The sequence below is a fragment of the Leucopleurus acutus genome, assembly GCF_964270905.1.
Source record: "Leucopleurus acutus genome assembly, chromosome: 9".
In the NCBI taxonomy this organism is placed as follows: domain Eukaryota; kingdom Metazoa; phylum Chordata; class Mammalia; order Artiodactyla; family Delphinidae; genus Leucopleurus; species Leucopleurus acutus.
The window spans coordinates 16,744,771-16,767,483 of record NC_139144.1 but is presented as its reverse complement, the minus strand read 5'-3'; the positions used below and the strand labels follow the sequence as shown (position 1 = coordinate 16,767,483).

At 41.0% G+C, this 22,713-nt stretch overlaps 1 protein-coding gene across 2 annotated transcripts in view; it reads left to right on the top strand.

Annotated features, from left to right (window-relative positions):
- POU6F2 (POU class 6 homeobox 2) overlaps positions 1 to 22,713 on the top strand; it is a gene marked incomplete at its 5' end in the record, with an annotated part of 451,958 nt that overhangs the window by 393,626 nt on the left and 35,619 nt on the right. For both annotated transcript variants that reach the window (XM_082846261.1, XM_082846262.1), the window contains one exon: positions 5,856 to 6,002. In XM_082846261.1, the coding sequence (XP_082702387.1) occupies positions 5,856 to 6,002 (147 nt within the window). The remainder of the gene's footprint in view (positions 1 to 5,855; positions 6,003 to 22,713) is intronic.

Here is a 22,713-nt window from a genome sequence, read left to right as displayed (position 1 = left end):
GGGAAACTCAACCTCAGACTTTAGGTCATTTACAAAATTCCTCTGTTAGCCAGTGTAGCTGGGTGTTGATAGAAAGTTACTGGAGCATTAATAGAAAATTACTATACTACAGTTGGCCAGAAAATTAAAATAAATTAAATATAATTCATTTTGAGACTAGACTGAAATCCATGTGACTTTACGTTGATGACTCGAAGGTATTTTAGGACGTTGCAGTATCTGAGAGTCATCACGGCACATCTCATGCACTCCAGTCTGAGACGTCTCAGCCATGGAAATGGAGACTTTTGGTTGGTAGAGAGTTGGACGGGCAGCATGTAGCACGTTGCCATCTCTTCAGGGAAGTGGGCAGAGAGCAAGCAGCAAAGCTTGACTCAATATTAAAACTCACAAAACTGAGACTTCTCGGGAGGTCCAGCGGTTAAGACGCCGCGATCCCACTGCAGGGGGCACGGGTTTGATCCCTGGTCAAGGAACTAAGATCCCGCATGCCACGTAGTGAGGCCAAAAATAAACATTAAAATTAAAAAATAAAATAAAACTCACAAAACTGATTGCTATGATGAGGGTTTCATAACACATAATAATCATGAGATCAAAGGGAAAAACCTAGTAGGATAGAACACACATGGGGTGGGTCATTGAGATGAATATGGCCGCCCTTCCAGAATTTGTCTACCGGTATTTCCTTGACCTTTAAGAGAAGCCTTGAGGGTAAGAAGTGGAAATACTGATTTGGTTAAAAGAGTCCCAAGGAACCAAGAAACACGTTTTGCAGTATAAGAAAAGTCAAGGACCTAGTGTATGGAAATGAAGAGCCACATTTGCCCTCCTGTTTCTAGGCAGCCACTGCAAGTCATTTCAGACCTTAAATGGGGAATGAATTGTGATGAATGTGTTCATGAACATCCTCATTTAAAAACAAATGGTACCACAGTTTCAGAGTTTTAAATTGAAAAGTTAGTAGCAAAAAGAGCTGCTCCAAAATCCATATTCTATAAAACTCACATAGCTCATGAGGAGAATGATAAAACTATAGATCATGAGCAATTATGCTCCAAAGAAAGGTTTGAGCCGGCTGCATTCATAAGGTCCTCCTGGTACAAAGACATAGGCATAGAATATAACACAACAGCCAAAGTGCTGCATTATGCTGCCATAGTTTTGTAAATAAGATTTATACTAATAGAATAATGTAATCAGCAAATTTTCATGCACAATATTGTGACTACTAAGGCTCAGATTCAAGAAACCTGAATTCTTTAGCAGGCTGTGGAATGTGAGTCTTTCAGAGAAAGAGAAGACGGGGCTAGATTTGGATACCCCACCACATTATCTCTGGTGACATTTATGTGATGTCACACAGATGACACCATCTAAGGGTCCTCCTTGAAGAAACTGTATCAGAGTTTTTCTTTCCATCACCATTTAGTGTCCACAGATAATAAGGATGTGCATAGAGCCCTATGGATTTGGGAATATGGATTTATTCTCATGACTACCCAATATCCCTATCGATACGTGAATGGAGAAATCAACCATTGCAAATCCCATGGGAAATTTTTTTAATGAATCTACTTCCTGCATGCCTTCACTATCAAATTAACAGCTGTGGGATAGACTCATTCACCATAGTTTGACATGAGGCAGGAATTAAACTGCAAAATGGGTGTCCTTCTGGAACCCTAACAAATGTTGTAAACTAAGCGTGAGATAAAACAGACCAGAAAAAAAAAGGTCTTCTCTTGCTGTTCTGCCACCTACCTACCCTGGCCTCAGAATCAAAACACTGCTTTCTCTATACGTGATCAAATATGAGAGGCCAGCAGGTGATGTCATGCTTTAACTACTTCTTTCAGATGTCCTCCAGTCTGAAATATCTTTAAACCCCATATTTATCTTTTCAATTATACAACTCATCTCATCTAACAATCACATTACTTAGGTAATCGCTTTCTTCAAGCTACTGTTTTAAAATAAGCAAAATAAAATTAGAGAGTACAATTTAAGTATAAAAATGGAGACTACAGTTACTGTGTTCACATTACTTCCAGAGTAAAAAGATATTTGTGGAGGTGAGTTCTAATTCTGATAAATTAATCAGTTCAGAATCCTGCTGCACACTATGAACTCCGAGGATAATAGCTGTAGCACTGTTTTAGAACACGATATGTGCCAGGTATCATTCCAGAACTTTTTCGCATATGTTATCTCGTCTAATTCTCATCATAACTCTGTGAACAGGGGTGCCCTGTTTACACCCATTTAACCTATGAGAGTAGGAAGCATGGTTTACTTAAAGTCACAAGCCAAGGCAGTCTGGTTTCAGAGCGGATGCCCTCAGCTGCATGAATGGATAGACCAGGCTCTGTGAGGTTTGAAGCCTTTGCTTACCGGTACAAAACTATTTTTGTTTTATTATCCTGTTATTTTTATTCTCGAAAATTCAGGGGGCTGTCTTAAGGAATTAGTGTTTCTATTAGTAGGTTTTTAGACTATCTGAGACTTATAGAACTATAGCTTGATGTATTCAGGGCCCAGAATCCATTTGGATGTGACATGAGGACTCTCTATGCAAATCCTGCTTTGAGAGCTACCACATTTACAAACAAGCGTGCACCAGAATGCAGCATGTCTTTCGAACTGGTCTATTGCAAACACAAGTATGTAGCACAGTCAGACCTCATTTGGGCCATCCTTTGCTGGTTAGGTACATTGGCAATGAAAGATCTGAAGGCGTACGCTTGGCAGTGCCTTCAAAACATCCAGTTGGTCCTAGAACGTTAACATGCTCATTATACGCATTTATTGTGCCTGGGCTCCCCACTGTCCAAATCTCCCCCGAGTCTCCAATCAAGAAGAAGTATTGAGAGGAACACTGCTAATATGACATGAGTGGGGACAATACAGAGTGACATGACCCAAGGTGATGAAGAGAACACTTATGGTTTCCTGACCGTTCCTGCCACGTATCTTAATGCATATTACATCCCTGCCTTGGCAGTTCCAGACAGAAAAGCCAAAAGATATTTAGGAAGCTGCATCCATCGACAACACCAACGGTCCATCTGAAATGCTGTCAGCTTACAGATTGACTTGTACCTGGTCTCTGTATATACCACTCACTCCCCTGCCTTCACTTCCAGCTCTGCTTCCAGAGGCCAGCAAGGCATCTCCCCAGAGCCCTGCACCCTTCACAAAGACCTAGGGATGCAAGTAAGAGAGCCATCGAGTTGGCATTTGCTTCATTAAGAGAGAAAGCCTGCAAAAACAGGAACAGATTGGATTTCAGTCTAGGACCGGGATATAGAGAAAGTAAACGTTAAAAAAATAAAATCTGTACATCCATGGTCGCTGAAGCAATCTTCCAAAACAGTAGAAGTATTCCCATTCCTGGCCCCATAACACAAAGGCCCAGAGGCTGATTTTAAGTAGGTGCTTTGTTTTATATTCAGAACAGCAGTTTATCCTTTATATAATACCTGAATTTATTGTGACTACATGGGACTATTGCTGAACAACACACTAGTGTCCTAAATGTTGGGAATTCTCATCTACACTATTGTATTGTATCCAGAGAGTAATTCCAAAATTTCCTATGTGAATTTTTGATTGACCTAGATGTCAGGGAAATGTCTTCCAATTTTTAAAAATATTGTCTCTTCATTAAATAGGAAGCATTGTCTTATCTTCTTTAGAAAGCATTCTGTAGGTACTGATTTAAATGTTTCACTCAAAATTCGTGGACAAAATTGCATATTCAACATTAGAACCAAATTGCACATAATTTAATCTTTCTTTGAGATTAAGAAGCTTAGTTTGAGAGCTCCCTGAAATTCAGGAATTTCATTATGATTTCAGCTCGTATTGCATGAAAAGAAATGTAAACATAGCAACCGGCACGTGACCTGAGAATTGTGTACCACTGGGCAGTGTCCATCCTGGCCATTTGGGGAAGGTATTCCTCAAGTGGTCTTCTCACTTTGGAAGTGAAAAAAAAAGAACACACTGTAAACTCTTCCACTTTAGGGAGTCAAGCCAAAAACAAGGAGAGTTTCCATTCAACAGATACCATTACTTGCCTCCTATACACTGTACAAATATCCTCAGAAAACCAAGATCAAGGCCAACCTGAATTTTAAATCCCATGGTGGTAATCTGGGATAAGACAGGGTTTCTCTTTAGGCTAATGAGTGAGAATTTTTTTTTCTCCTTAAAAAGAAAATCATTATCTTTTAGGAGAGAGATAAAGGCAAAAGACACATAATGTAATGAGCTGAAAGTGGATTTTCATTGCTAAAAAAATGTGCTGGGTCAATGGAATGACTGTAGAACTAGTGCTGTGAAATTTCGTTATAAAAGAATAAAGAAACCAATAAGATAAGGATATCACATTAATGGGGGGGAGAATTATTAAATTCTTGTCCTTTTTGATGTTTCCTCTGACAATTAGTATTTCCATCCTCATCAGATGACATAAACTCTAGGCAAATTTCCAAAGGAATTAAGTAATAAAATATGTTTTGAGAGGAAGAGGGAGGGAAAAAGGAAAAGAAAGAAAAAGACAAGAAACTGAGACAGTAAAGAGAAAGTAAAGAAGAAAGTTAAAAAAAAAAAAAAGAGGCATCTTTAAAAGAGCTTCTAGGACTTGAATTAAGTATGGCATTAAATTTTTTCTACCAAGTCTTAGTCTTGGCAGGTTTCTGCTAAATGCAGGAATTTCATGGATGTGGGAACTGGTGATGGAAAATGCATTATTATACACAACAATTGCTGTACTTGAGAGGAACTATATGGGAAAAAATAACACCCTGGAATAAATACAAATGAAATTCATGTATCAAAACCATTACTGTGAAAATAGTTTAAATGTTTCTTGCATTTATATCTAGTCATTAACCTAAATGCAGATTTTAGTTCAAGCTACACTTCTGCCTCATGGTCAGAAGGCCTGAAAACCTGTGACGTGGAAAATTGGCAGGATAAAGAATATTGAATTGGCCTCCACGGAAAAACAAAATTTGGCAGCCATAACCTCCTCCTTGGGCGGCTCTCTCCACCCCCCCGTTCCCCCCACCCCGCCCCGCCACTATTCCCCTGTCAAATTCCTCCCTAGCTCACTCTTGTCCCAGCAAAGAGGCCAAGGGAAGGCCGTATATGAGCTAAAACAGCAAGCTGATGTCAACCTGACCATTCACCAGGGGACCTTTGTCCTTGACCTTGAATCCCATGGTTCAAGTGAGCCCCCCCAAAAGTCCCAACCCTAGACTTAGCCTCTGAGAGCACAGAGGCTGGAGATTTCTATTTCTCCTGACTTTGATTTCCTTAATCCTTGGAGAAGGACGTGGGGTGAGGCGTCTGCCTTACCAGATATGAAACTGCAGTTCACAAATGAAAATGATAAACTCATTTGCATAAATCCCTAAAATCTCTTCCTCTCCTCCACCCCTACTCCCATCCTGTTTTAATCCCACATTCAGTCTGGTTGCCTCAAGCAAAGAAGACCTTTTCTCCAAGTTTTATTTAGTCTAGCAAACAAAACCCAGGGACTTCTCCAAAATTATTTCTCCACCTGGGAAGATCCTAAGGTCCCACCTCGCCCCTGGGGCCCAGCTCCCTCCCTCCTGGGGCGACTCCCAAACCCAGGCTCCATTAAGCAGCCCAGTGTTGATGGAGAATATTTCCCTTCCAACCTCATTTCCAACCTTTCCCAAACCCTACAGCTTCAGAGGGAATGTTCCCCAGGCCCTTTGCATGAGCCATTTGGAGCGATAACTTCCCCCCACAAGTGAATGTTGTTTCCGTGTGCTGTGCGTGTCTTGGTGGTTTCACCCTGATCTTTTCTCTCTTTGCAGCTGGTTAATAATCCACTAGCAAGTCAGGCTGCAGCGGCTGCAGCAGCAGCAGCCATGGGCTCCATAGCAAGTTCACAGGCCTTTGGCAATGCCCTCTCCAGTCTGCAGGGGGTCACGGGTCAACTAGTTACTAATGCACAAGGACAGGTGAGTGGGAGATGGGAACAAGAGTGAATTTTTATGGCAGATTGAACTCGGAAAAGAAATGAATTTCTTTTGCATGACAGTGATATGTAACCGCAGCTGTACAAGGCAAATAAATAATGTTGACCAGCAACGTCAAGAAGAAGAGAAGGGTTGGGAGGTGTTTCTCTAATTTAGAGGCAAGATTTTTTTCCTTCCCCTAGAATGTCTACTAAGTTTTGTTTTGATTTTATTTCTATACGATGACTCATGTTATGACCTTAATTGAAGAAATTACTTTTCAGGATTGGGAGACTCTTTCTAAGAAAAATCAGTTACATTTTACAAGTAAGATTTCCATTTTGCTTTTTTTTATTTTTTCATTTTTTGGAAATTCGGGTATTGGAGGAGACTGGTAAGTTTCCTTCCCTAATTGGTCTAAGATTTTTAAGTTAACCTTAAGAAAGCTATTTCTGGATGTATGCGGAGGTGATGGGAAACAATTCAGGATGTCCTGTAAAGGTAAAAAAGAAAAGGCGCGAGTTAGAGTTATCCCAAAACCACCAGTCGCCGACGTGCCCAGCCACTTGCTGATTCTCACTAGCCCTCAGCGGTCTCGCGTGTGCTTGTAGATTTACTTCAGCCCGCTAGGGCCATTAAACCTTGCTCATGTCACCATCAGGCACGTCTGCTCCCTCACACTGCTCATGTGCCCGCATCGTGACCACCAAGATGCTGACGGGGCTTCTTGATGAAGGTGGTCCCTCTTCAAGACCCCAGTAAACCTGAAAGCTGCGTGCAGAGCCAAAGAGGTTGAAGCTGATGGTGTCAGGGGTGCCCTCCATTCAAAGGCCTGACACAGAGCCCAGCCTCGCTGGGTAGGGCACCTGGTTCTCAAATGTTGCTGTTTCTGATGATGAAACACAAGAGAGAAGGAGCTTGCAACCTTGCCGAGATTTCTCCTCCCAGGTTACTTACCCAGCAGTGAGGTTACTCCTCTATGCTTGGCCTGCTCTGGGGGAACAGGAATTGAGGTGTCTTGAACCTTGCTTTATTTTACATAAAGAGTAAATAGAGATGCATTATAAGCTAAACCGGCTCCATCCACATCCCAGGGGGAAAAAAAAGTGGATCTTGTTATATTTCCTGGGCGGGTGCAGGATTGTCCCATCAGAACCCCTGAGGCCTGAATGATGGAGCTTGTCAAAGAGCGGACCCAGGTAATGAATCATCTTATCACAGGTGCACACCACACATATTAAAGGGGGGATGTATGAACACCGTGCCCTCCACGGTCACCTTTCAATGTCGACTTTAACCCTTGTTCCAATCCCTTTTCATCAAAGGATCATTTTATGCAGCTGGCTCTAAATGGAGGCTCTCAAAAGCCTATTAAGATTTCTGGAGGGATGGGGTATTGATGTGGAGGAAATGTTGGTTCTAATATCTATAAGCCATACTCAGATCAGGTCTGTCCTGGTAGCTGTTTCCTGGAGTTGTGCCCCAAATAGAACACGCTGTTTCCTTCCTGCCAGGCGCCAACCCTTGAAATGTACATTTTAAGAGTTCAGGATAGACAGCATAACATTGATGTGTATTTCCCTCTGGTTTTTCTTGTTTCCATGTCCAAGTAAAATGTACTACTGTGCCCCACCTCTTGAGTATTTGTGATGAAGAAAATCCTTTATTGTTTAGAAGGAATTATTAGTTTATTCTTCTGATGATTTAATGGCTGATCATTTTTGCCGGTTATAAATCCACCTCCTTCTCAGGGGCTAGAGTTACAACCTCTGCTTTGTGTGGCCTTGGCCAGCCCCCATCCCAGGGGCTCCCAGCCCACAAGTACCCCTAAGGAAATGGGCTTCAAAGTTGAAGCTTGATTGGCACTCTGCATACATTAAGAGTTGATTTTAACCTTAGTTTTTCTATTTTAGAAACTGTGTTACAATAGTTGATTTGATATGGTACACAAACCTCCTAAAGTAAAACAAACTTAACAGAGAAATCAATCATGGCCACTTATAAAGTCTTGTCTGAGAGTTTTAGACACGTCCCAATGGCATCATGTCCCCTTCCTAGTGCAAGAAGAGACCAAGATGCTCCCATTTCCACAGTAGAGGAATTGGCCACATTGACGCAGCACTATAGGTTTTTTTACATCTTTGTAATATAAACACCATCATCTTCCCAGAAAAAGGTGCATGCCCTGCACCTCTTGGCACAAAGATACCTATCTGAGCCTTACAAAGTAGTCAAATTATATCCCCCAAAAGGCAAATATTATTTGGGCTGTGTGTGTGTGTGTGTGTGTGTGTGTGTGTGTGTGTGTGTGTGTGTACTCCTTTGGCTTGTGTTAATGTGGTACAAAAGGTAAGAATACATTGGAGTCAGGTTAATGCAATCGCCATGTTCAAAATACCATGTAAACTAAGATTACTACATGCAGCCCATTTTCAATTCCTTAGAAATCTCTATGGAGCTTTCCCAGAAAGGATACAAAGAGAAAACTCTAAATATATTTAGAGATTCTTTCATTTGAGTTCTTGACATCAACTATTTTTTTTTAATTTGAAAGTTCACCTGGGAGTAGTAACATTAAAATCTAAACCTAAGTTAGAAAAGCACGTTTCACTCCACTGATAATTTGCTACGGTAGGTCTGATGATTACAAGCAGGGGCATTGTGTTATCAGTAAGGCCCTGATCCTTGCTTCCCCCTGCTAAGATTCTCTTTGCTCCCTGGAAACCTAAGTGGGATTACTCGGTAGTTAAGAGCCCTGGCCGATTTCAGACCTGCCTGGGAGTGGGTTTAGGCTCCACCTCTTTTTGGTCTTATGACATTAGGGCAATGACTTAACCTTCCTAAACCAGAGCCTCCTCTTCAAAACTCTAACTCAACCCGTATGAGGCAGACTGAGCTAGTGGGTCGCGCTCGGAGGGCAGGTGGTCCTCGGTCTGCCTTCTTGGCTGGGCAGATGCCCGCACAGGGAGACGTGCCCAGATCTTCCTTCAAGCTCTAGGGCCTTAGACTCTCAAGAAATCCTACCACCTGGGACTGTAGTTTTGCTTCCTTGTCTTGGAATCTGACTATGTTTCCATTTACTGGATCTCAGTAAATTTCGATATAGTTAAGGAATTTTTATGTTCCTTTTTTCCAACTAGTAGTTATGAGCAAATATGGAGGAATAACTTCAGACATTTTATACCCTTCTAACCCTGCCATTCATTTGCAGTTGATTCAGAAGTCAGACACTGGTCCGAAGAGTGAATAATTCTAACAAAATAATACATTCCGAAGTCACAAAGCACATATCTTACCCAGGGATGTTAAAGTATTTTAAAATTATATCACACGCAGCTTCACTCTGAGGTGGGAAGGTACCAAGTGTTCTAATGGTAATTAGTGATAATGAAATTGATAATGGCTATCGCAGTGCTGAGAAGAACATTTTGGTTCTCTTTGCTCACTGAATCAGGAACTCACGCGGGTGTGGAAGCTAGGCAATGGCATGAGTGCTAGCTATAGACTCATTTGAATCCAAAGTCAGACAATAACTAGTTCTGTGACCTTAGGCAAATTACCTGAGCTCTCTGAGCCTCGGTTTCATTATAAAATAAAAATAATTAAAACTAAGCCCCTAGATTATGAAGATTATATGAGATGTGTGGGGAAAAAAACCTACCATAGCGCCTGAGTACACCATCAAAGACTCAATAAATGATCATCCTAATTAGCATCATTGTCATCGTCATGGTTTAGAGTCTGTCTAGTATTTTCTGGAAACCTTTCTTTGGTTTGGATATACAGCAGAGGCAGTACAGTCTACAGGCAAAGAGAATGAGCTCTGGAACCAGACTGCCATTCACCAGTTGTGAGACCTTGGGCAATTGACTTACGTTCTCTGTGCCCCAATTTCTGCATCCGAACAATGGGGATTGTTATGGCACCAGCTTCTAGGCTAAAGGGCTTAGAACAGGGTCAGGCACATAGTCATCATTCAATAATACCATCACTCAATAAATGGTACCTGTTATTATTAATTAAGAAGCTGTGTGTTTTCGGTTTGCAACTGTGCACACAAACCTGCTGTGTGTGAGGAGTTTGAGAACGTGAGAATCTTAATAGTAGGACATTAATTTCCGTTAGGGAAATCTTATCCTTACCCTGGATGGTTCAATAGGGGTGTGTGTGTGTGTGTGTGTGTGTGTTCCTAGCACTTATTCAGTGGGTATGTTCAGGATTTGGCAAGTAGATTTACCATCGATTTGTTTAGCTATAGAATTGGCTTCCCTCGAGCCCCTGGCAATATCTCCTTGTTGGCATTATTGCAGAAAAGTAAAAGCAAATGAAATTTCATTTTAACCTGGGGCTAAAGAAAGCATTTTACATTTTAACTGAAGCTCAGAATGTTTCCTGATGAAATTAGTTCTCAACCACTGTGAAATTTTCGTAAGTGGCAGCAAGGCAAGCCCAAAACCCTTCCTTCAGTCTTTAAAGAGCCAGTCGAGTGAAAAAAAAAAAAAAAAGAATCAACTAAACAACATTACTCTTTTATATATAAAAAGAAGAAAAATAATTAAAAGGACTTACCCACTCAGGTTACCCAAGAATACACACAGCGTGATATGAATAAACGATGGCTGAGCACAGCTGGTTTGGCCAGAAGGAAGGACGTGCTGTAGGATAGGGGCTGTTTCCTAAATGACCACAAGGCCACGATTAAAGTAAAACAATCTGCTGATCCTAGCAGTAGCCTAGGCTGGAGAGGTGGATGGAGAGGTAGGACCACCACCAGTGCCAAGTGGAAGACCATTCCAATATCATAACTTTCCAAAGTGGTGAGAAATACATGTCTTAGAATGGAAGGAACTTGATGCTGACATTGGGATGTCCCTCAGAATTATAATAATAATGAGCTCAATAGCATCTCTAGAAGGCAATAGAGTAGCTAAGAATATAGGCTTTAAGGGACACAGGTCTGATGGGAACACATTTCTAGCCCAGTGGCCTTGGATAAGTTCTAGAACTTTCCTGGGCCTCCGTTTCCTCATCAGCAAAGTGGGAGTGATAAGACTTCTCACATACTTTTCGTGTGGGGTTAGACGTGATAATAGCAGAAAGAGTGCTTAGCACAGTGCCTGATAGCTCTTAAGCATTTAGTAAATTACATTAATTGATCCATAAATTAATGCTATAGCTATTTTTTTAGGATGAAGAAGCAATTGACCTTGAACTCTGGCTTGCTAAAGTCACTCAACACATAATTTTAAATAGAAAGATGAGAATCTTTTAGAGAGAATCACTACAAGATGAAGGAAGATAAAGTTATAATAAATGCAAATCTTAGCCATAAGATTGAGATATAATGAACTTATGTGTCCATTGAGCCCCTCTGTGGCTTGATTAGGTCTGTCTGTGTAAGAGAACTAACAAAAGCCACAGCTGGCCACATTAGTAAAACTAATTTTAAACTTTATGCAAAGGAGATCAAGTGTGGAGCTTTGACAGTGGGACTAGAACCAACGCATTAGACGTATGCAGCTAAAGCCAGTTGACTGGAAATTTAGGGAGTTTCACAGGTACTCTTGCAGTTCATATTTTATAATGAAACCCATTAAATGTATAGACAAAAGATAATTTTTTACATAAAAAATAGCACAGGGCTTCCCTGGTGGTGCAGTGGTTGAGAGTCCACCTGCCGATGCAGGGGATACGGGTTCGTGCTCCGGTCCGGGAAGATCCCACATGCCGCGGAGCGGCTGGGCCCGTGAGCCATGGCCGCTGAGCCTGCGCATCCGGAGCCTGTGCTCCACAACGGGAGTAGGCCACAACAGTGAGAGGCCCGAGTACTGCAAAAAAATAAATAAATAAAATAAGCACAAAAGACATCCTTGTTCAGCCACCTAGATACTAACTTTTTTCCATACAAGCTTCAGTTCTTTTGCTTATTTTTACTTTATTTTATTTTATTTATGGCCGCGCCACACAGCATAGGGGAACTTAGTTCCCCGACCAGGGATCAAACCCACAGACCCTGCAGTGGAAGCACAGAGTCTTAACCACTGGACCTCAAGGGAAGTCCCTATTGCTTATTTTTAAAAGAAATGAAACATTACTGATAACAGTTAAGACCTTAAAACACCTTCCATTCCTCTCTTTCCCTTTCCCAGGTGATTACTGTGATAAAGTGGTGCTTCCTTTCGTGCAAGTTTTGCATTTTTACTACAAAATATTGATTTTTTTAAAAAGCTACAAGATCATATTACAGAATACCATTTTAATACAAAAATAGAATATATTATTTAGATATTTTGCATAAATAAGAATCAATTTGTTGAAAATTCAGTGTCGGTATCTAAAAATTCAGAGTTGGCATCTGTATATACCCCACCCCCCGAGATACTATGAACAGAGCAATCTATGTATGTAATAAGCTCAACGAATGGGTTTGGCCATATTTTCTAAACCAAAATCCAAAACGGTCTGACAAAAGATTTTATTTTCTCATATCCAATCACTATGTTGTGCACCTGGAACTTAACAGTGTTGCAGGCAATTATACTTCAATTAAAAAAAGATTTTACTTTCTCATTGGCAAATATTATATGAAGTTTTCTAAAGGTGTAAAAATTCAATCATAGTGAAATACATATCAACTAGCATTGTTTAATAGAATAACATTTTTTCAATCCGCTCATTCTAGAGATTGGGAAATCTATGTTTATGGAGTTAGTAACATTATACGAATTTTACCCTGGCTTTACCCAAGTAATAAAGATGAAACAGTGACCACAATAAACCACCTCAGTCTTTCCACTAACATATCAGATTTCCCCTTTGAGCCCAGTTAAGAGCTCTATCTCCTCATTTCAGGAGAGGCCGTTGCATTAAAGCAGTGTGTCCCTCAAGACTCCAAGCAAAAGGGGGTTCCCGGTGCGACGCGGGGAGGCGCAGCAGCTGATGAATATGCATGAGGCCGGGCAGGGGGCCCGCCCCACCGACCAGACGCGCCCCAAACCCCTTTAACGTTTTTAACCCCGCTTTTCCCAAACTCCCTGTCCACCCGCCATCTCGTAGAATTTACACTTTGGGAAATGCTGCAGGAGGGAACTTACACACATCCCTATCCACGTCTTTGAATGTGAAACAATGACTTCAATCAAAAAGGAACCGCCTCCAAGGAAGCTTCTGCTCCGCCACGGGGGCTTCGCGGTGATTTCTGCGCTGCTGTTTTGAGTGCACACACCTGCATTGCACGTTTGCGGAAAGAAGGGATCACACACCGCTCGGAAGAACTCCCAGGGGCTGCAATCCGAGCACCGAGGGCAGACAGAGAAACGTGAGGCGGCCCCCAGACCCCCCGCTGCGGTACGCTGTCTGGAGTTTTGTCACCTGCAGTGACCGGGCAGGGGTAAGGAGGAAGGGGTTGATGGGAGGCCTTGCTTCTGCAGTGGCTCAGCTGCTGACACGCGGGACCTAATCAGGTCTCAGAGCCGGTCAGGGCCATCTGCACAAGCGCGGCTCTGTCCCTCCTTGTGACAGTGAATTTGTTCAGCCCAACCTTTTGCCGGATGAAGGGTAGGCCCTCTCTCCCTCTCTGGTCCCCTCCTTACCGCCTGCATTTCTGAAATAAAAGGGTTAATCCCATTAGTGCCATCAGTCCAAACAACTTGCCAGCTTAAGCGGGGATATGTGTATATGTAGAGCTGAATCACTTTGCTATACAGTAGAAATTAACACAACATTGTAAAGCAACTATACTCCAATAAAAATTAATTTAAAAAAAGAGCTGGAAAATTAAGTACCCTCAGAAATCTTTCTTTCTGCCTCCCCCCCACCCCCAGCAAAACTCAGCAGGGCAGTCTGTCCTGTACAGTTAAAGGGGTGGGCAGAAAGAGAATGAAAAATCCAGTTTGGGGGATTCACCTCTGAGGACTGAGCCAGAGAGAACCAAGTTCTCTCTCATCTAAAGCAGAGCTTTGGATTGTTGTGCTGACACATTTTTTTTTCTGGCCACTGCGTTTTTTAAGAAAATTCTTCCTCCATGAGCATTTCGCTTTCCTGGAAATAGCGAAATGTGTTCTTGTGTAGACATCTGGCTCCAGACAGTTGGACAACCCTTCTGGCTAAAAATGGGAAAGGGGCCAATTAACTAAGGAAGTAACCTAATTACCAGTTGCAACTCTGGACAGGCCATAAGTTATAAGACTCCAAGCTCCCTCAAAGCTAGTCTGACTTCTTGAATCTTTGTTTCACTAGCATAGTTTACATTCCAACTAGTGCAAACATATGGCAAAATAATATCACTAACGTTCATGGAATTTACCTCAGTGTGCAAAACTCTTCAACCATCTTACGTCTTAGAGCAGTGCTAGGTTTAAGCTGAATGTTCCTTTAGGCTAAGTGACTTCTAGAAAAGAATAATGGAAATAATAGCTCCCACGCACTGAGGCTTCACCATGGGGCAGGTGTCATCTGTGGTCCCACTGGGCACTTAACCACCGGTTTGATGATCCCAGCTATGCAGATGAGGAAACTCTTGGGAGAGTTAAGGCAGCTCCCTGAGATGGTACTAATTTTTTTTGGCCATGCCACTCGGCGTGCGCCCCCTGCAGGGGAAGTGGAGTCCCAACCACTGGACTGCCGGGGAAGTGCCCCTGGGATGATACCTTTTAGTAAGTGGCAGAACTGAAATGCGAGCCCAAAGTCCACACCCATCCTCCTGCACCTCCGTCACTTTCTGAGTTTCGTTTTCTAGATGCTCCATAGGTTTGTCACAAATCCAGAAGCTTCACCGTTCCATCTACAAACGGGAACTGTAATTCTTGCCCTGTCAGCCTCAGAAATTTCTCTTGAAGATATGTAAATCCTCACACACTGGAAAACTGTAAAGAGCTATAAATCTTGCCAAAATAAATATAGAGTATTGTAATCGATATTCTCACCATTATTATTTTTGCTGATCAGAGGAACTAGAGAAGTACTTGCAAGGAAGTGTCTAAAGCAATGAGATGATCTTGAAAAGTTGACCTCAGATCTCTGCTTCATCTTGCCAGAGAAAATCAGCCTCAAGGAGTTAGGGTCTGAGGGGCTGTAGGGCCCCTGCCTTCCAGCAAGGCATCCTAGCCATGAGGACAACTATGAAGTATGAAGAAAGAAGTCTGTGCTTTATATGGGCGCTCACCAAAGTGAGCCTTTCAGAGCTAAGGAGGAAACGCTATCCCAGTGAATCCTTGACTGGTGCTTTTTGTGGTATGACACAGCAAGATGATTTTAGAATTGATTAAGCTCCCAAAGTGGCAAGGCCCTATACATTGTTAGATGTTTCCCTTTGGAAGCTGCCCCTCTAAGGAGGTAAACCCTTGATAAGAAAAAGAGAAATATCTAATTCTGTATTGTGAGTCTAAGAAACGACTGATCTTAAGTTACACTATCAATAACAGCTTTTTTTGTAATGGAAGAAAATATTAGCACATTAAACAGATATATCAGTTGTTAGGGGCAGCCTAATTTCACAAATATTACAAATGCAAACTATGTGGGGGTCTTATAATTGAGGAAATGTTATTTATTTGATAAATCACTTTAACCAAATCCAGTATCACAAAGACTGTGCAACGGGCTATTTTTTTTTTTTCATTTTAACATGTTTATTGGAGTATAATTGCTTTACAATGGTATGTTAGCTTCAGCTTCACAACAAAGTGAATCAGCTATACATGTACATATATCCCCTCCCTCTTGCATCTCCCTCCCACCCTCCCTATCCCACCCCTCCAGGCGGTCACAAAGCACCGAGCTGCTCTCCCTGTGCTGTGCGGCTGCTTCCCACTAGCTTCTACCTTGATGATGGCTTTTTTTTAGTAAAAAGTCAGGGGAGGAAGTAGAAGCTATTTATGTCTCAGTTTTTCCAACTAAAGAATGAAAATTAAACTTGATTTGGGTCAGGGGCAAGGAAAGAGCGGAAGTGCCGAATTTTGACTTAGCATCTCTAGAGCAATATCAGCTTTTCCTGCAAACAATTTTTATGGTTAAGCAGAGAGGTGAACACATCAAATTCACACATGAGATGCAGTCAACTTCCCAATAAATGCTCGTTGTACCATTTACTACGCCATAAGCCCAGTAATGCACCCAACTTTCTTGTTGGCCCACAAGTTGTTGACATGATGCATTCTTCTTAAAGGTGTAGGCATCACATCATGAATTTACAGGCCAATAAGAGAGAAATAGATCAGAGATAGGTAGCAATGGAAAAGTCCCAACTCAGAAAAGTGAGAGGAGCCAGGGTCAAGTTCAACTGTACAGAAGTAAGCCTTCGCACTATCCAGTTGAATATAATGCATTATCCATAGAACATTGCTCCAGATTGCTGTTCATCTCACCACCTAACACTTTCCACCTTGTAAAAAGAACAGTCTAAGTAGATGCCAAGAAGACGTCACAAGGTGAAGAGTTTAGAATACAACAGTAAACTCAAGATGTGATACAGCTTTATACGTGCAAGTAAATGGCATCGCTCAAGCAGAACACAGACACACAAAGGAAAACGCCGTACACACCCCTGATCTGACACTTGTCAATAGATGGTCACAATAATCCAGTCTCAGGGTAACAGAGACAGAACAAGCAAATGTCTATGTGTTCACATGGAAGCCAGCCCACGGTAAAGAGCACAGGCTTTCAAATTAGACTCCGTCCCCAAGCAGCTCTGCAACCCCAGGCAAGGCACCTAGTCTCACTCAGCCTCAGTTTTCTCTTCCTTGCAATGACAACAACGTCATCTGCTCAGGGTTGTTGGGGTATTTAACAACAATAAATTTAATCAGTTGCTTCCATTTATTGAGCACTTTCTACACGCCAAAGAGTGATTAGTATTCAATATTTTTTTCTTTTTTTTAATTCAACTATAGTTGATTTACAATGTTGTGTTAGTTTCAGGTGTACAGCAAAGTGATTCAGTTATACATATATGCATTCTTTTTCAGATTCTTTTCCCTTATATGTATCACTAGATATTGAGTAGAGTTCCCTGTGCTACAGTAGCTCCTTGTTGGTTATCTATTTTATATATAGTAATGTGTATCTGTTAATCGCAACCTCCTAACTTATCCCTCACCCTCCCCTTTCCCCTTTGGTAACCATAAGTTTGTTTTCTATGTCTGTGGGTCTATTTCTGGTTTTTTAAAATTTGTGTTTATTTATTTAATGTCTTAGACGGCGCCATACGCAGCTTGAGGGATCTTAGTTCCCCGACCAGAGATTGAACCTGTGCCCCCTGCATTAGGAGCTCGGAGTCTTAACCACTAGACCGCTAGGGAAGTCCCTGTTTTGTATATAAGTTAATTGGTATCTTTTTTTTTTAACATTCAGTATATTGTTTCATTTCATTATGACCACAACCACGGAATATGGTTTATCCCCATTGTACAGATTAAGAAACTTCCAAGATCACCCAGCTGGAAATGTCAGGATTCAAACCCAGTGTTGTCTGATACCAGAGCTCACTCTTATTCACTGTGCTCTAATAATAATTGAAATTTTTTGCTTTGTTCCCTGATGTATCCCAGTGGCTAAAAGAGCACACAGTAAGCATAAACATAGTAACATAATCTGTGGACTGAATGAATACAGAGTATTTCGTATAAGCTAATACACTATTCATAAGCATGGTGCATAAGTTCATCATTTCATTTCATTCCCACAGTGATCTTGCACTATTATCTCTAATTTACAGCTGAGGAAATAGAGGTTCAGAAAAGTTAACCAGCTTCCCAGGGCCACAGAGTTAGAAAAAAAGTGAAAGAGCCTGGATTTGAGCCCAGATCTGGCTGCTTCAAAGCACTGCTTTCCTCTGAGGGCAGCTGCTTTCAGCATCACACGTCTAAGTGCCCGCTCTCCTCCCTGCTGCATAGTGGTCATTCCATAAATATCATGCTCTCCCCACCTGGATATATTTTAATCTACTTAGGGTGTCTGATCCAAAGTAGGGTCTATTTAGTATATTGAAGTTTTATATGGAAATGCTTTTAAGCATAATGCCATCTAGCATTACTGTATCTGATGAAAACAGCATTGGTCTCTTTTACTTTCTTCAGTTTTTTTTTACATCTTTATTAGAGTATAATTGCTTTACAATGGTGTGTTAGTTTCTGCTTTATAACAAAGTGAATCAGTTATACATATACAAATATCCCCATATCTCTTCCCTCTTACGTCTCCCTCCCACCCTCCCTATCCCACCCCTCCAGGCGGTCACAAAGCACCGAGCTGATCTCCCTGTGCTATGCGGCTGCTTCCCACTAGCTATCTATTTTACGTTTGGTAGTGTATATATGTCAATGCCACTCTCTCGCTTTGTCACAGCTTACCCTTCCCCCTCCCCATATCCTCAAGTCCATTCGCTAGTAGGTCTGTGTCTTTATTCCTGTCTTACCCCTAGGTTCTTCATGACATTTTTTTTTCTTAAATTCCATATATATGTGTTAGCATACAGTATTTGTCTTTCTCTTTCTGACTTACTTCACGCTGTATGACAGACTCTAGGTCTATCCACCTCATTACAAATAGCTCAATTTCGTTTCTTTTTATGGTTGAGTAATAGTCCATTGTATATATGTGCCACATCTTCTTTATCCATTCATCCGATGATGGACACTTAGGTTGTTTCCATCTCCGGTACTTTCTTCAGTTTTTGAAACTACTGTACTAGCATTTCAGGCTTGTTGTCAGGAGTAAAAGCAATAAAGGATGTGGAATCTTGGTGCAGTGCCAGGTACATAGCGCGTACCAGACGAACCCTGCCTCTCCCTTGCTCTCTTGACCACCTGGGTTCTGAAACCCGTGGTCGCCCCAGCATGCAGAGAGGGCCAGTTTGATGATTTTCAGTCCTCTGCTCACACTATTAGTAACAGGGTAAGCAGACTACCTTTTTTTCTCAAGATTATCAACACAGAAGGCTAAGTGATGTCTAGCTTGCCTCTATATCATGACTACGTGGCTGAGGACGTGACAGCATCCACTTTTCCTTATAACAAAGTGTTGTACTTTATTTAATCAAAAAGCAGGGCCACAGGGGTTTTACCTGCAAGGTTCATTCAACTACTGTTGATTTCCTCTGATGCTCTAGAATAAAAACATTTCAATCTACCTTCAGTAAATCTCCAGGTGACGTTAGCAAGCTCTCCCAGGCAACCGTAAGGAAGAGATTTAGTGATACATGTACAGCTAGGAAAACAAAACTCTGTTTTAAATTCACACAGAATTTGAGGATTTCATTGCAAGTTGAAATTTGGATTTTAATGTGAGGATCCTCTCAGTATCATTGGTTATGAAAGACTTAAGTTTTTTTAATATAATAGTTGACATCCTTAAGAAAAAAGATACTTAAATCATTTACATTTAAAAGGTAATATACAGCGAATTCCCTGGTGATACAGTGGTTAGGACTTGGAGCTTTCACTGCCGAGGGCACGAGTTCGATCCCTGGTCGGGCAACTAAGATCCTGCAAGCTGCTCGACGTGGCCAAAAAATAAGAGGTCTCTTATTTTAAAAAAAGAAAAGGTGATATACAAGTTACTTAGGTGAACACAGAAGGGAGGAACATGGCATGCTACTCAGAATTCTGAGAACTCATTTTGATCTTTTTGAGATCACAAAATCATATACATTTTAAAATATTAAAAAGTAGAGTTTCTGTTCCTTCTCAGCTCACATGAAGATAACACGTTAGAAATGGGGATAATGTAGACTTGTTCCTGCAGTCCAAACCTAGAGGAATCAGAAAGTGTTAAGAAGGAACCTGCTCGGTGCTTTGTGACCATCGAGAGGGGTGGGAGGGAGATGCAAGAGGGAGGAGATACATATATGGGGATATATGTATGTGTATAGCTGACTCACTTTGTTATACAGCAGAAACTAACATACCATTGTAAAGCAGTTATACTCCAATAAAGACGTGGGGAAAAAAAAAAAAGAAAGAATTCTTCTCAGAAACCAAATCTGGTACCATAAACATTGCTAGAAATGTCCCAAATTTTTTAGAGAAGTTAAGCAGATTATTTTTTAATTCTGAGTTGTGGATTAAGTTAATTGTTTTATGACTTAAATATCTCCATTGTTCTTCAATGTAAGTATCCTTATGCCAGCTTCTACATGATTTAACGATATATATGAATGAATTCATCTGGCATGACTGTGAAACATATTCCTGATAAGGCTGTACTTCAAAAATAGCTTTGAGGGACTTCCCTGGCAGTGCAGTGGTCAAGACTTTGCCTTCCAATGCAGGGGGTGTGGGTTTGATCCCTGATCGGGGAGCTAAGATCCCACATGCCTTGTGGCCAAAAAACCAAAACATAAAAAAAACAGAAGCAATATTGTAACAAATTTAATAAAGACTTTAAAAATGGTCCACATCAAAAAAAAAGGCTTTGTAATTAAAAATTCCAAACTTCATACTATTGGCATGAATTTTGAATTGTTGATCTTAGAACAGGACAGTTGGAAAATCATTATATTAGTGGTTTGTTTGTCATGATAAATTAACATTTTCCCCGTACCAAATTTGAAGTACTAGATAAATATAAATACATGTCACACATATTATACGTGTATATTTATATATTATATATATTATTATATATACATATTATATTGTATATATATAATATGCATATACTTTGAGGGACATTTAAAAAAGGAACCAGAAAACTATGAGAAACCACAACTGGAAGAGTACAGTGGCCCTCTATGCTAACATCTATCAAAACCTGCCTGATGGGGCTTCCCTCATGGCGTAGTGGTTAAGAATCCGCCTGCCAATGCAGGGGACACAGTTCGACCCCTGGTCCAGGAAGATCACACATGCCACGGAGCAACTAAGCCCGTGCACCACAACAACTGAGCCCGCGAGCCACAACTACTGAAGCCCACGTGCCTAGAGCCCGTGCTCCTCAACAAGAGAAGCCACCGCAATGAGAAGCCCGCACACCACAACGAAGAGTAGCCCCCGCTCGCTGCAACTAGAGAAAGCCCACGCGCAGCAATGAAGACCCAGCACAGCCAAAAATAAATAAAATAAAATAAATTAATTTTTTAAAAAAAGCTTAAAAAAAACCTGCCTGATGGTTGGGGTAAGAGTGCAGATTGGTCACCATGAAAATGAGGATGCAATTTTATGAGAAAGACTCATCAGCATAATTCTAATGAGTTATGGTCTTTGTCGTGACAAACGAGAAATTCAGTGGTCTCACCCTAAAGAACATTAAAAAACAACATTACTAAGAGGAAATTGAAAAAGTAATACATGGTAGAGTGATGAGGACAACTTTTTTTCTGATTGAAGGTGGATAAATATTGCATGCAAGTATCAAAATACATTTAATTTTGCCACAACACATATTCTCTTCACAAAAAGCGTATGAATCATCCTGGACTCGTGAGACTGGGTGGTGATAAACAGATGCCTCTTTAATGACACCGGGTGTGGCTTCATTCCCTCACCCCCCCTTTTTTCCCCCCTTTTCTTAGAGGCTTGTTGTTTATACTAATTTAAATTCAGCTTTACAGCCTGAATGCACTCACAGCACTAGGTGATGCTAAATGCATGCTGCACTTTCTTTTTGCTTTTTCTTTTCCGGAGCAGAAGAAAAGGGTTATTGCTGGGCCAAGCAAGGAGAACAATGGCTTGTGCTCAAAACCCCCGAATTCCATGCAGCTCTTTCTTTTTTCTTTTTCTTTTTTTTTTTTTTTTTTTTGGCCACACCCTGTGGCATGTGGGATCTTAGTTCCCTGACCAGGGATTGAACCTGTGCCCCCTGCATTGGGAACACAGAGTCTTAACTTCACCACCTCCCACTGCTCCAAAGAATTGGGGATAGTGGAGATCACTGGTCCCTGATTTAGGTTTTTTGCTGTCATTGCTTTAGCTCTTTTTTCTCTCATTTGGGAAGAAATATATAATAAACAGTTCATAGGTCCAGGGCTTCATTTAGGAACGTTTACTAAAGCTTCTAAGGACCAAAGCTGCGTCAAACTAAAAAGTGTGCTCCCAAGCAATAAATAACTTTAATCTGATTTAGTCACTTAATCTGGCATCAACAGGCAAAAGCAGAAATACTTCCCCACATTCTAGGTATGTTTTTGCTGGCATCAAAACTTAAAGTCTTAGGCAAAGCCTTGTAAAGGCTTATAGTGTTTGTCTCTCTGCAAAATGATGGCTTCACCACAGTTGTGATTCTCTCTTGCAGGGAAAAAAAAAGTTTTAGCAATTCCACAGTGTTGGCAGCTGCAAAGAAAATGAAAAAGAACTCAGTTTAATTTGTAGTCATTGGGGAATAGAGAAGAGGGATGATGAAAAGAAATGTTTCCAGTTCATCCTTAAGAATTTGTTTTCTGACACATGGAACATCCTACTGGACAAACATAATGAATATTATAACGACAATGTAAAATCTCTGAATAGACTTGGAAATTGAAGCATTAGATCATATTTATAAGCACTTTCATTTCTTCCCATTGAAAATAACAAGTTGAAACCAAAGCCATGATGGCTTGAAGGCATTTGCTTTTGTGTGAGATGTCACAGTTGTTCCTGTTATAAATAATTACAGACTGAAATATACATTTGTTTTTATTCCAATTAGGACTCAAGAGATAGGAAAATCATAATATAGTCACAGATAAAGTGGGGGACTTTGAGAGCATGGTAGAACCCTGCAGTGAATTCACGTC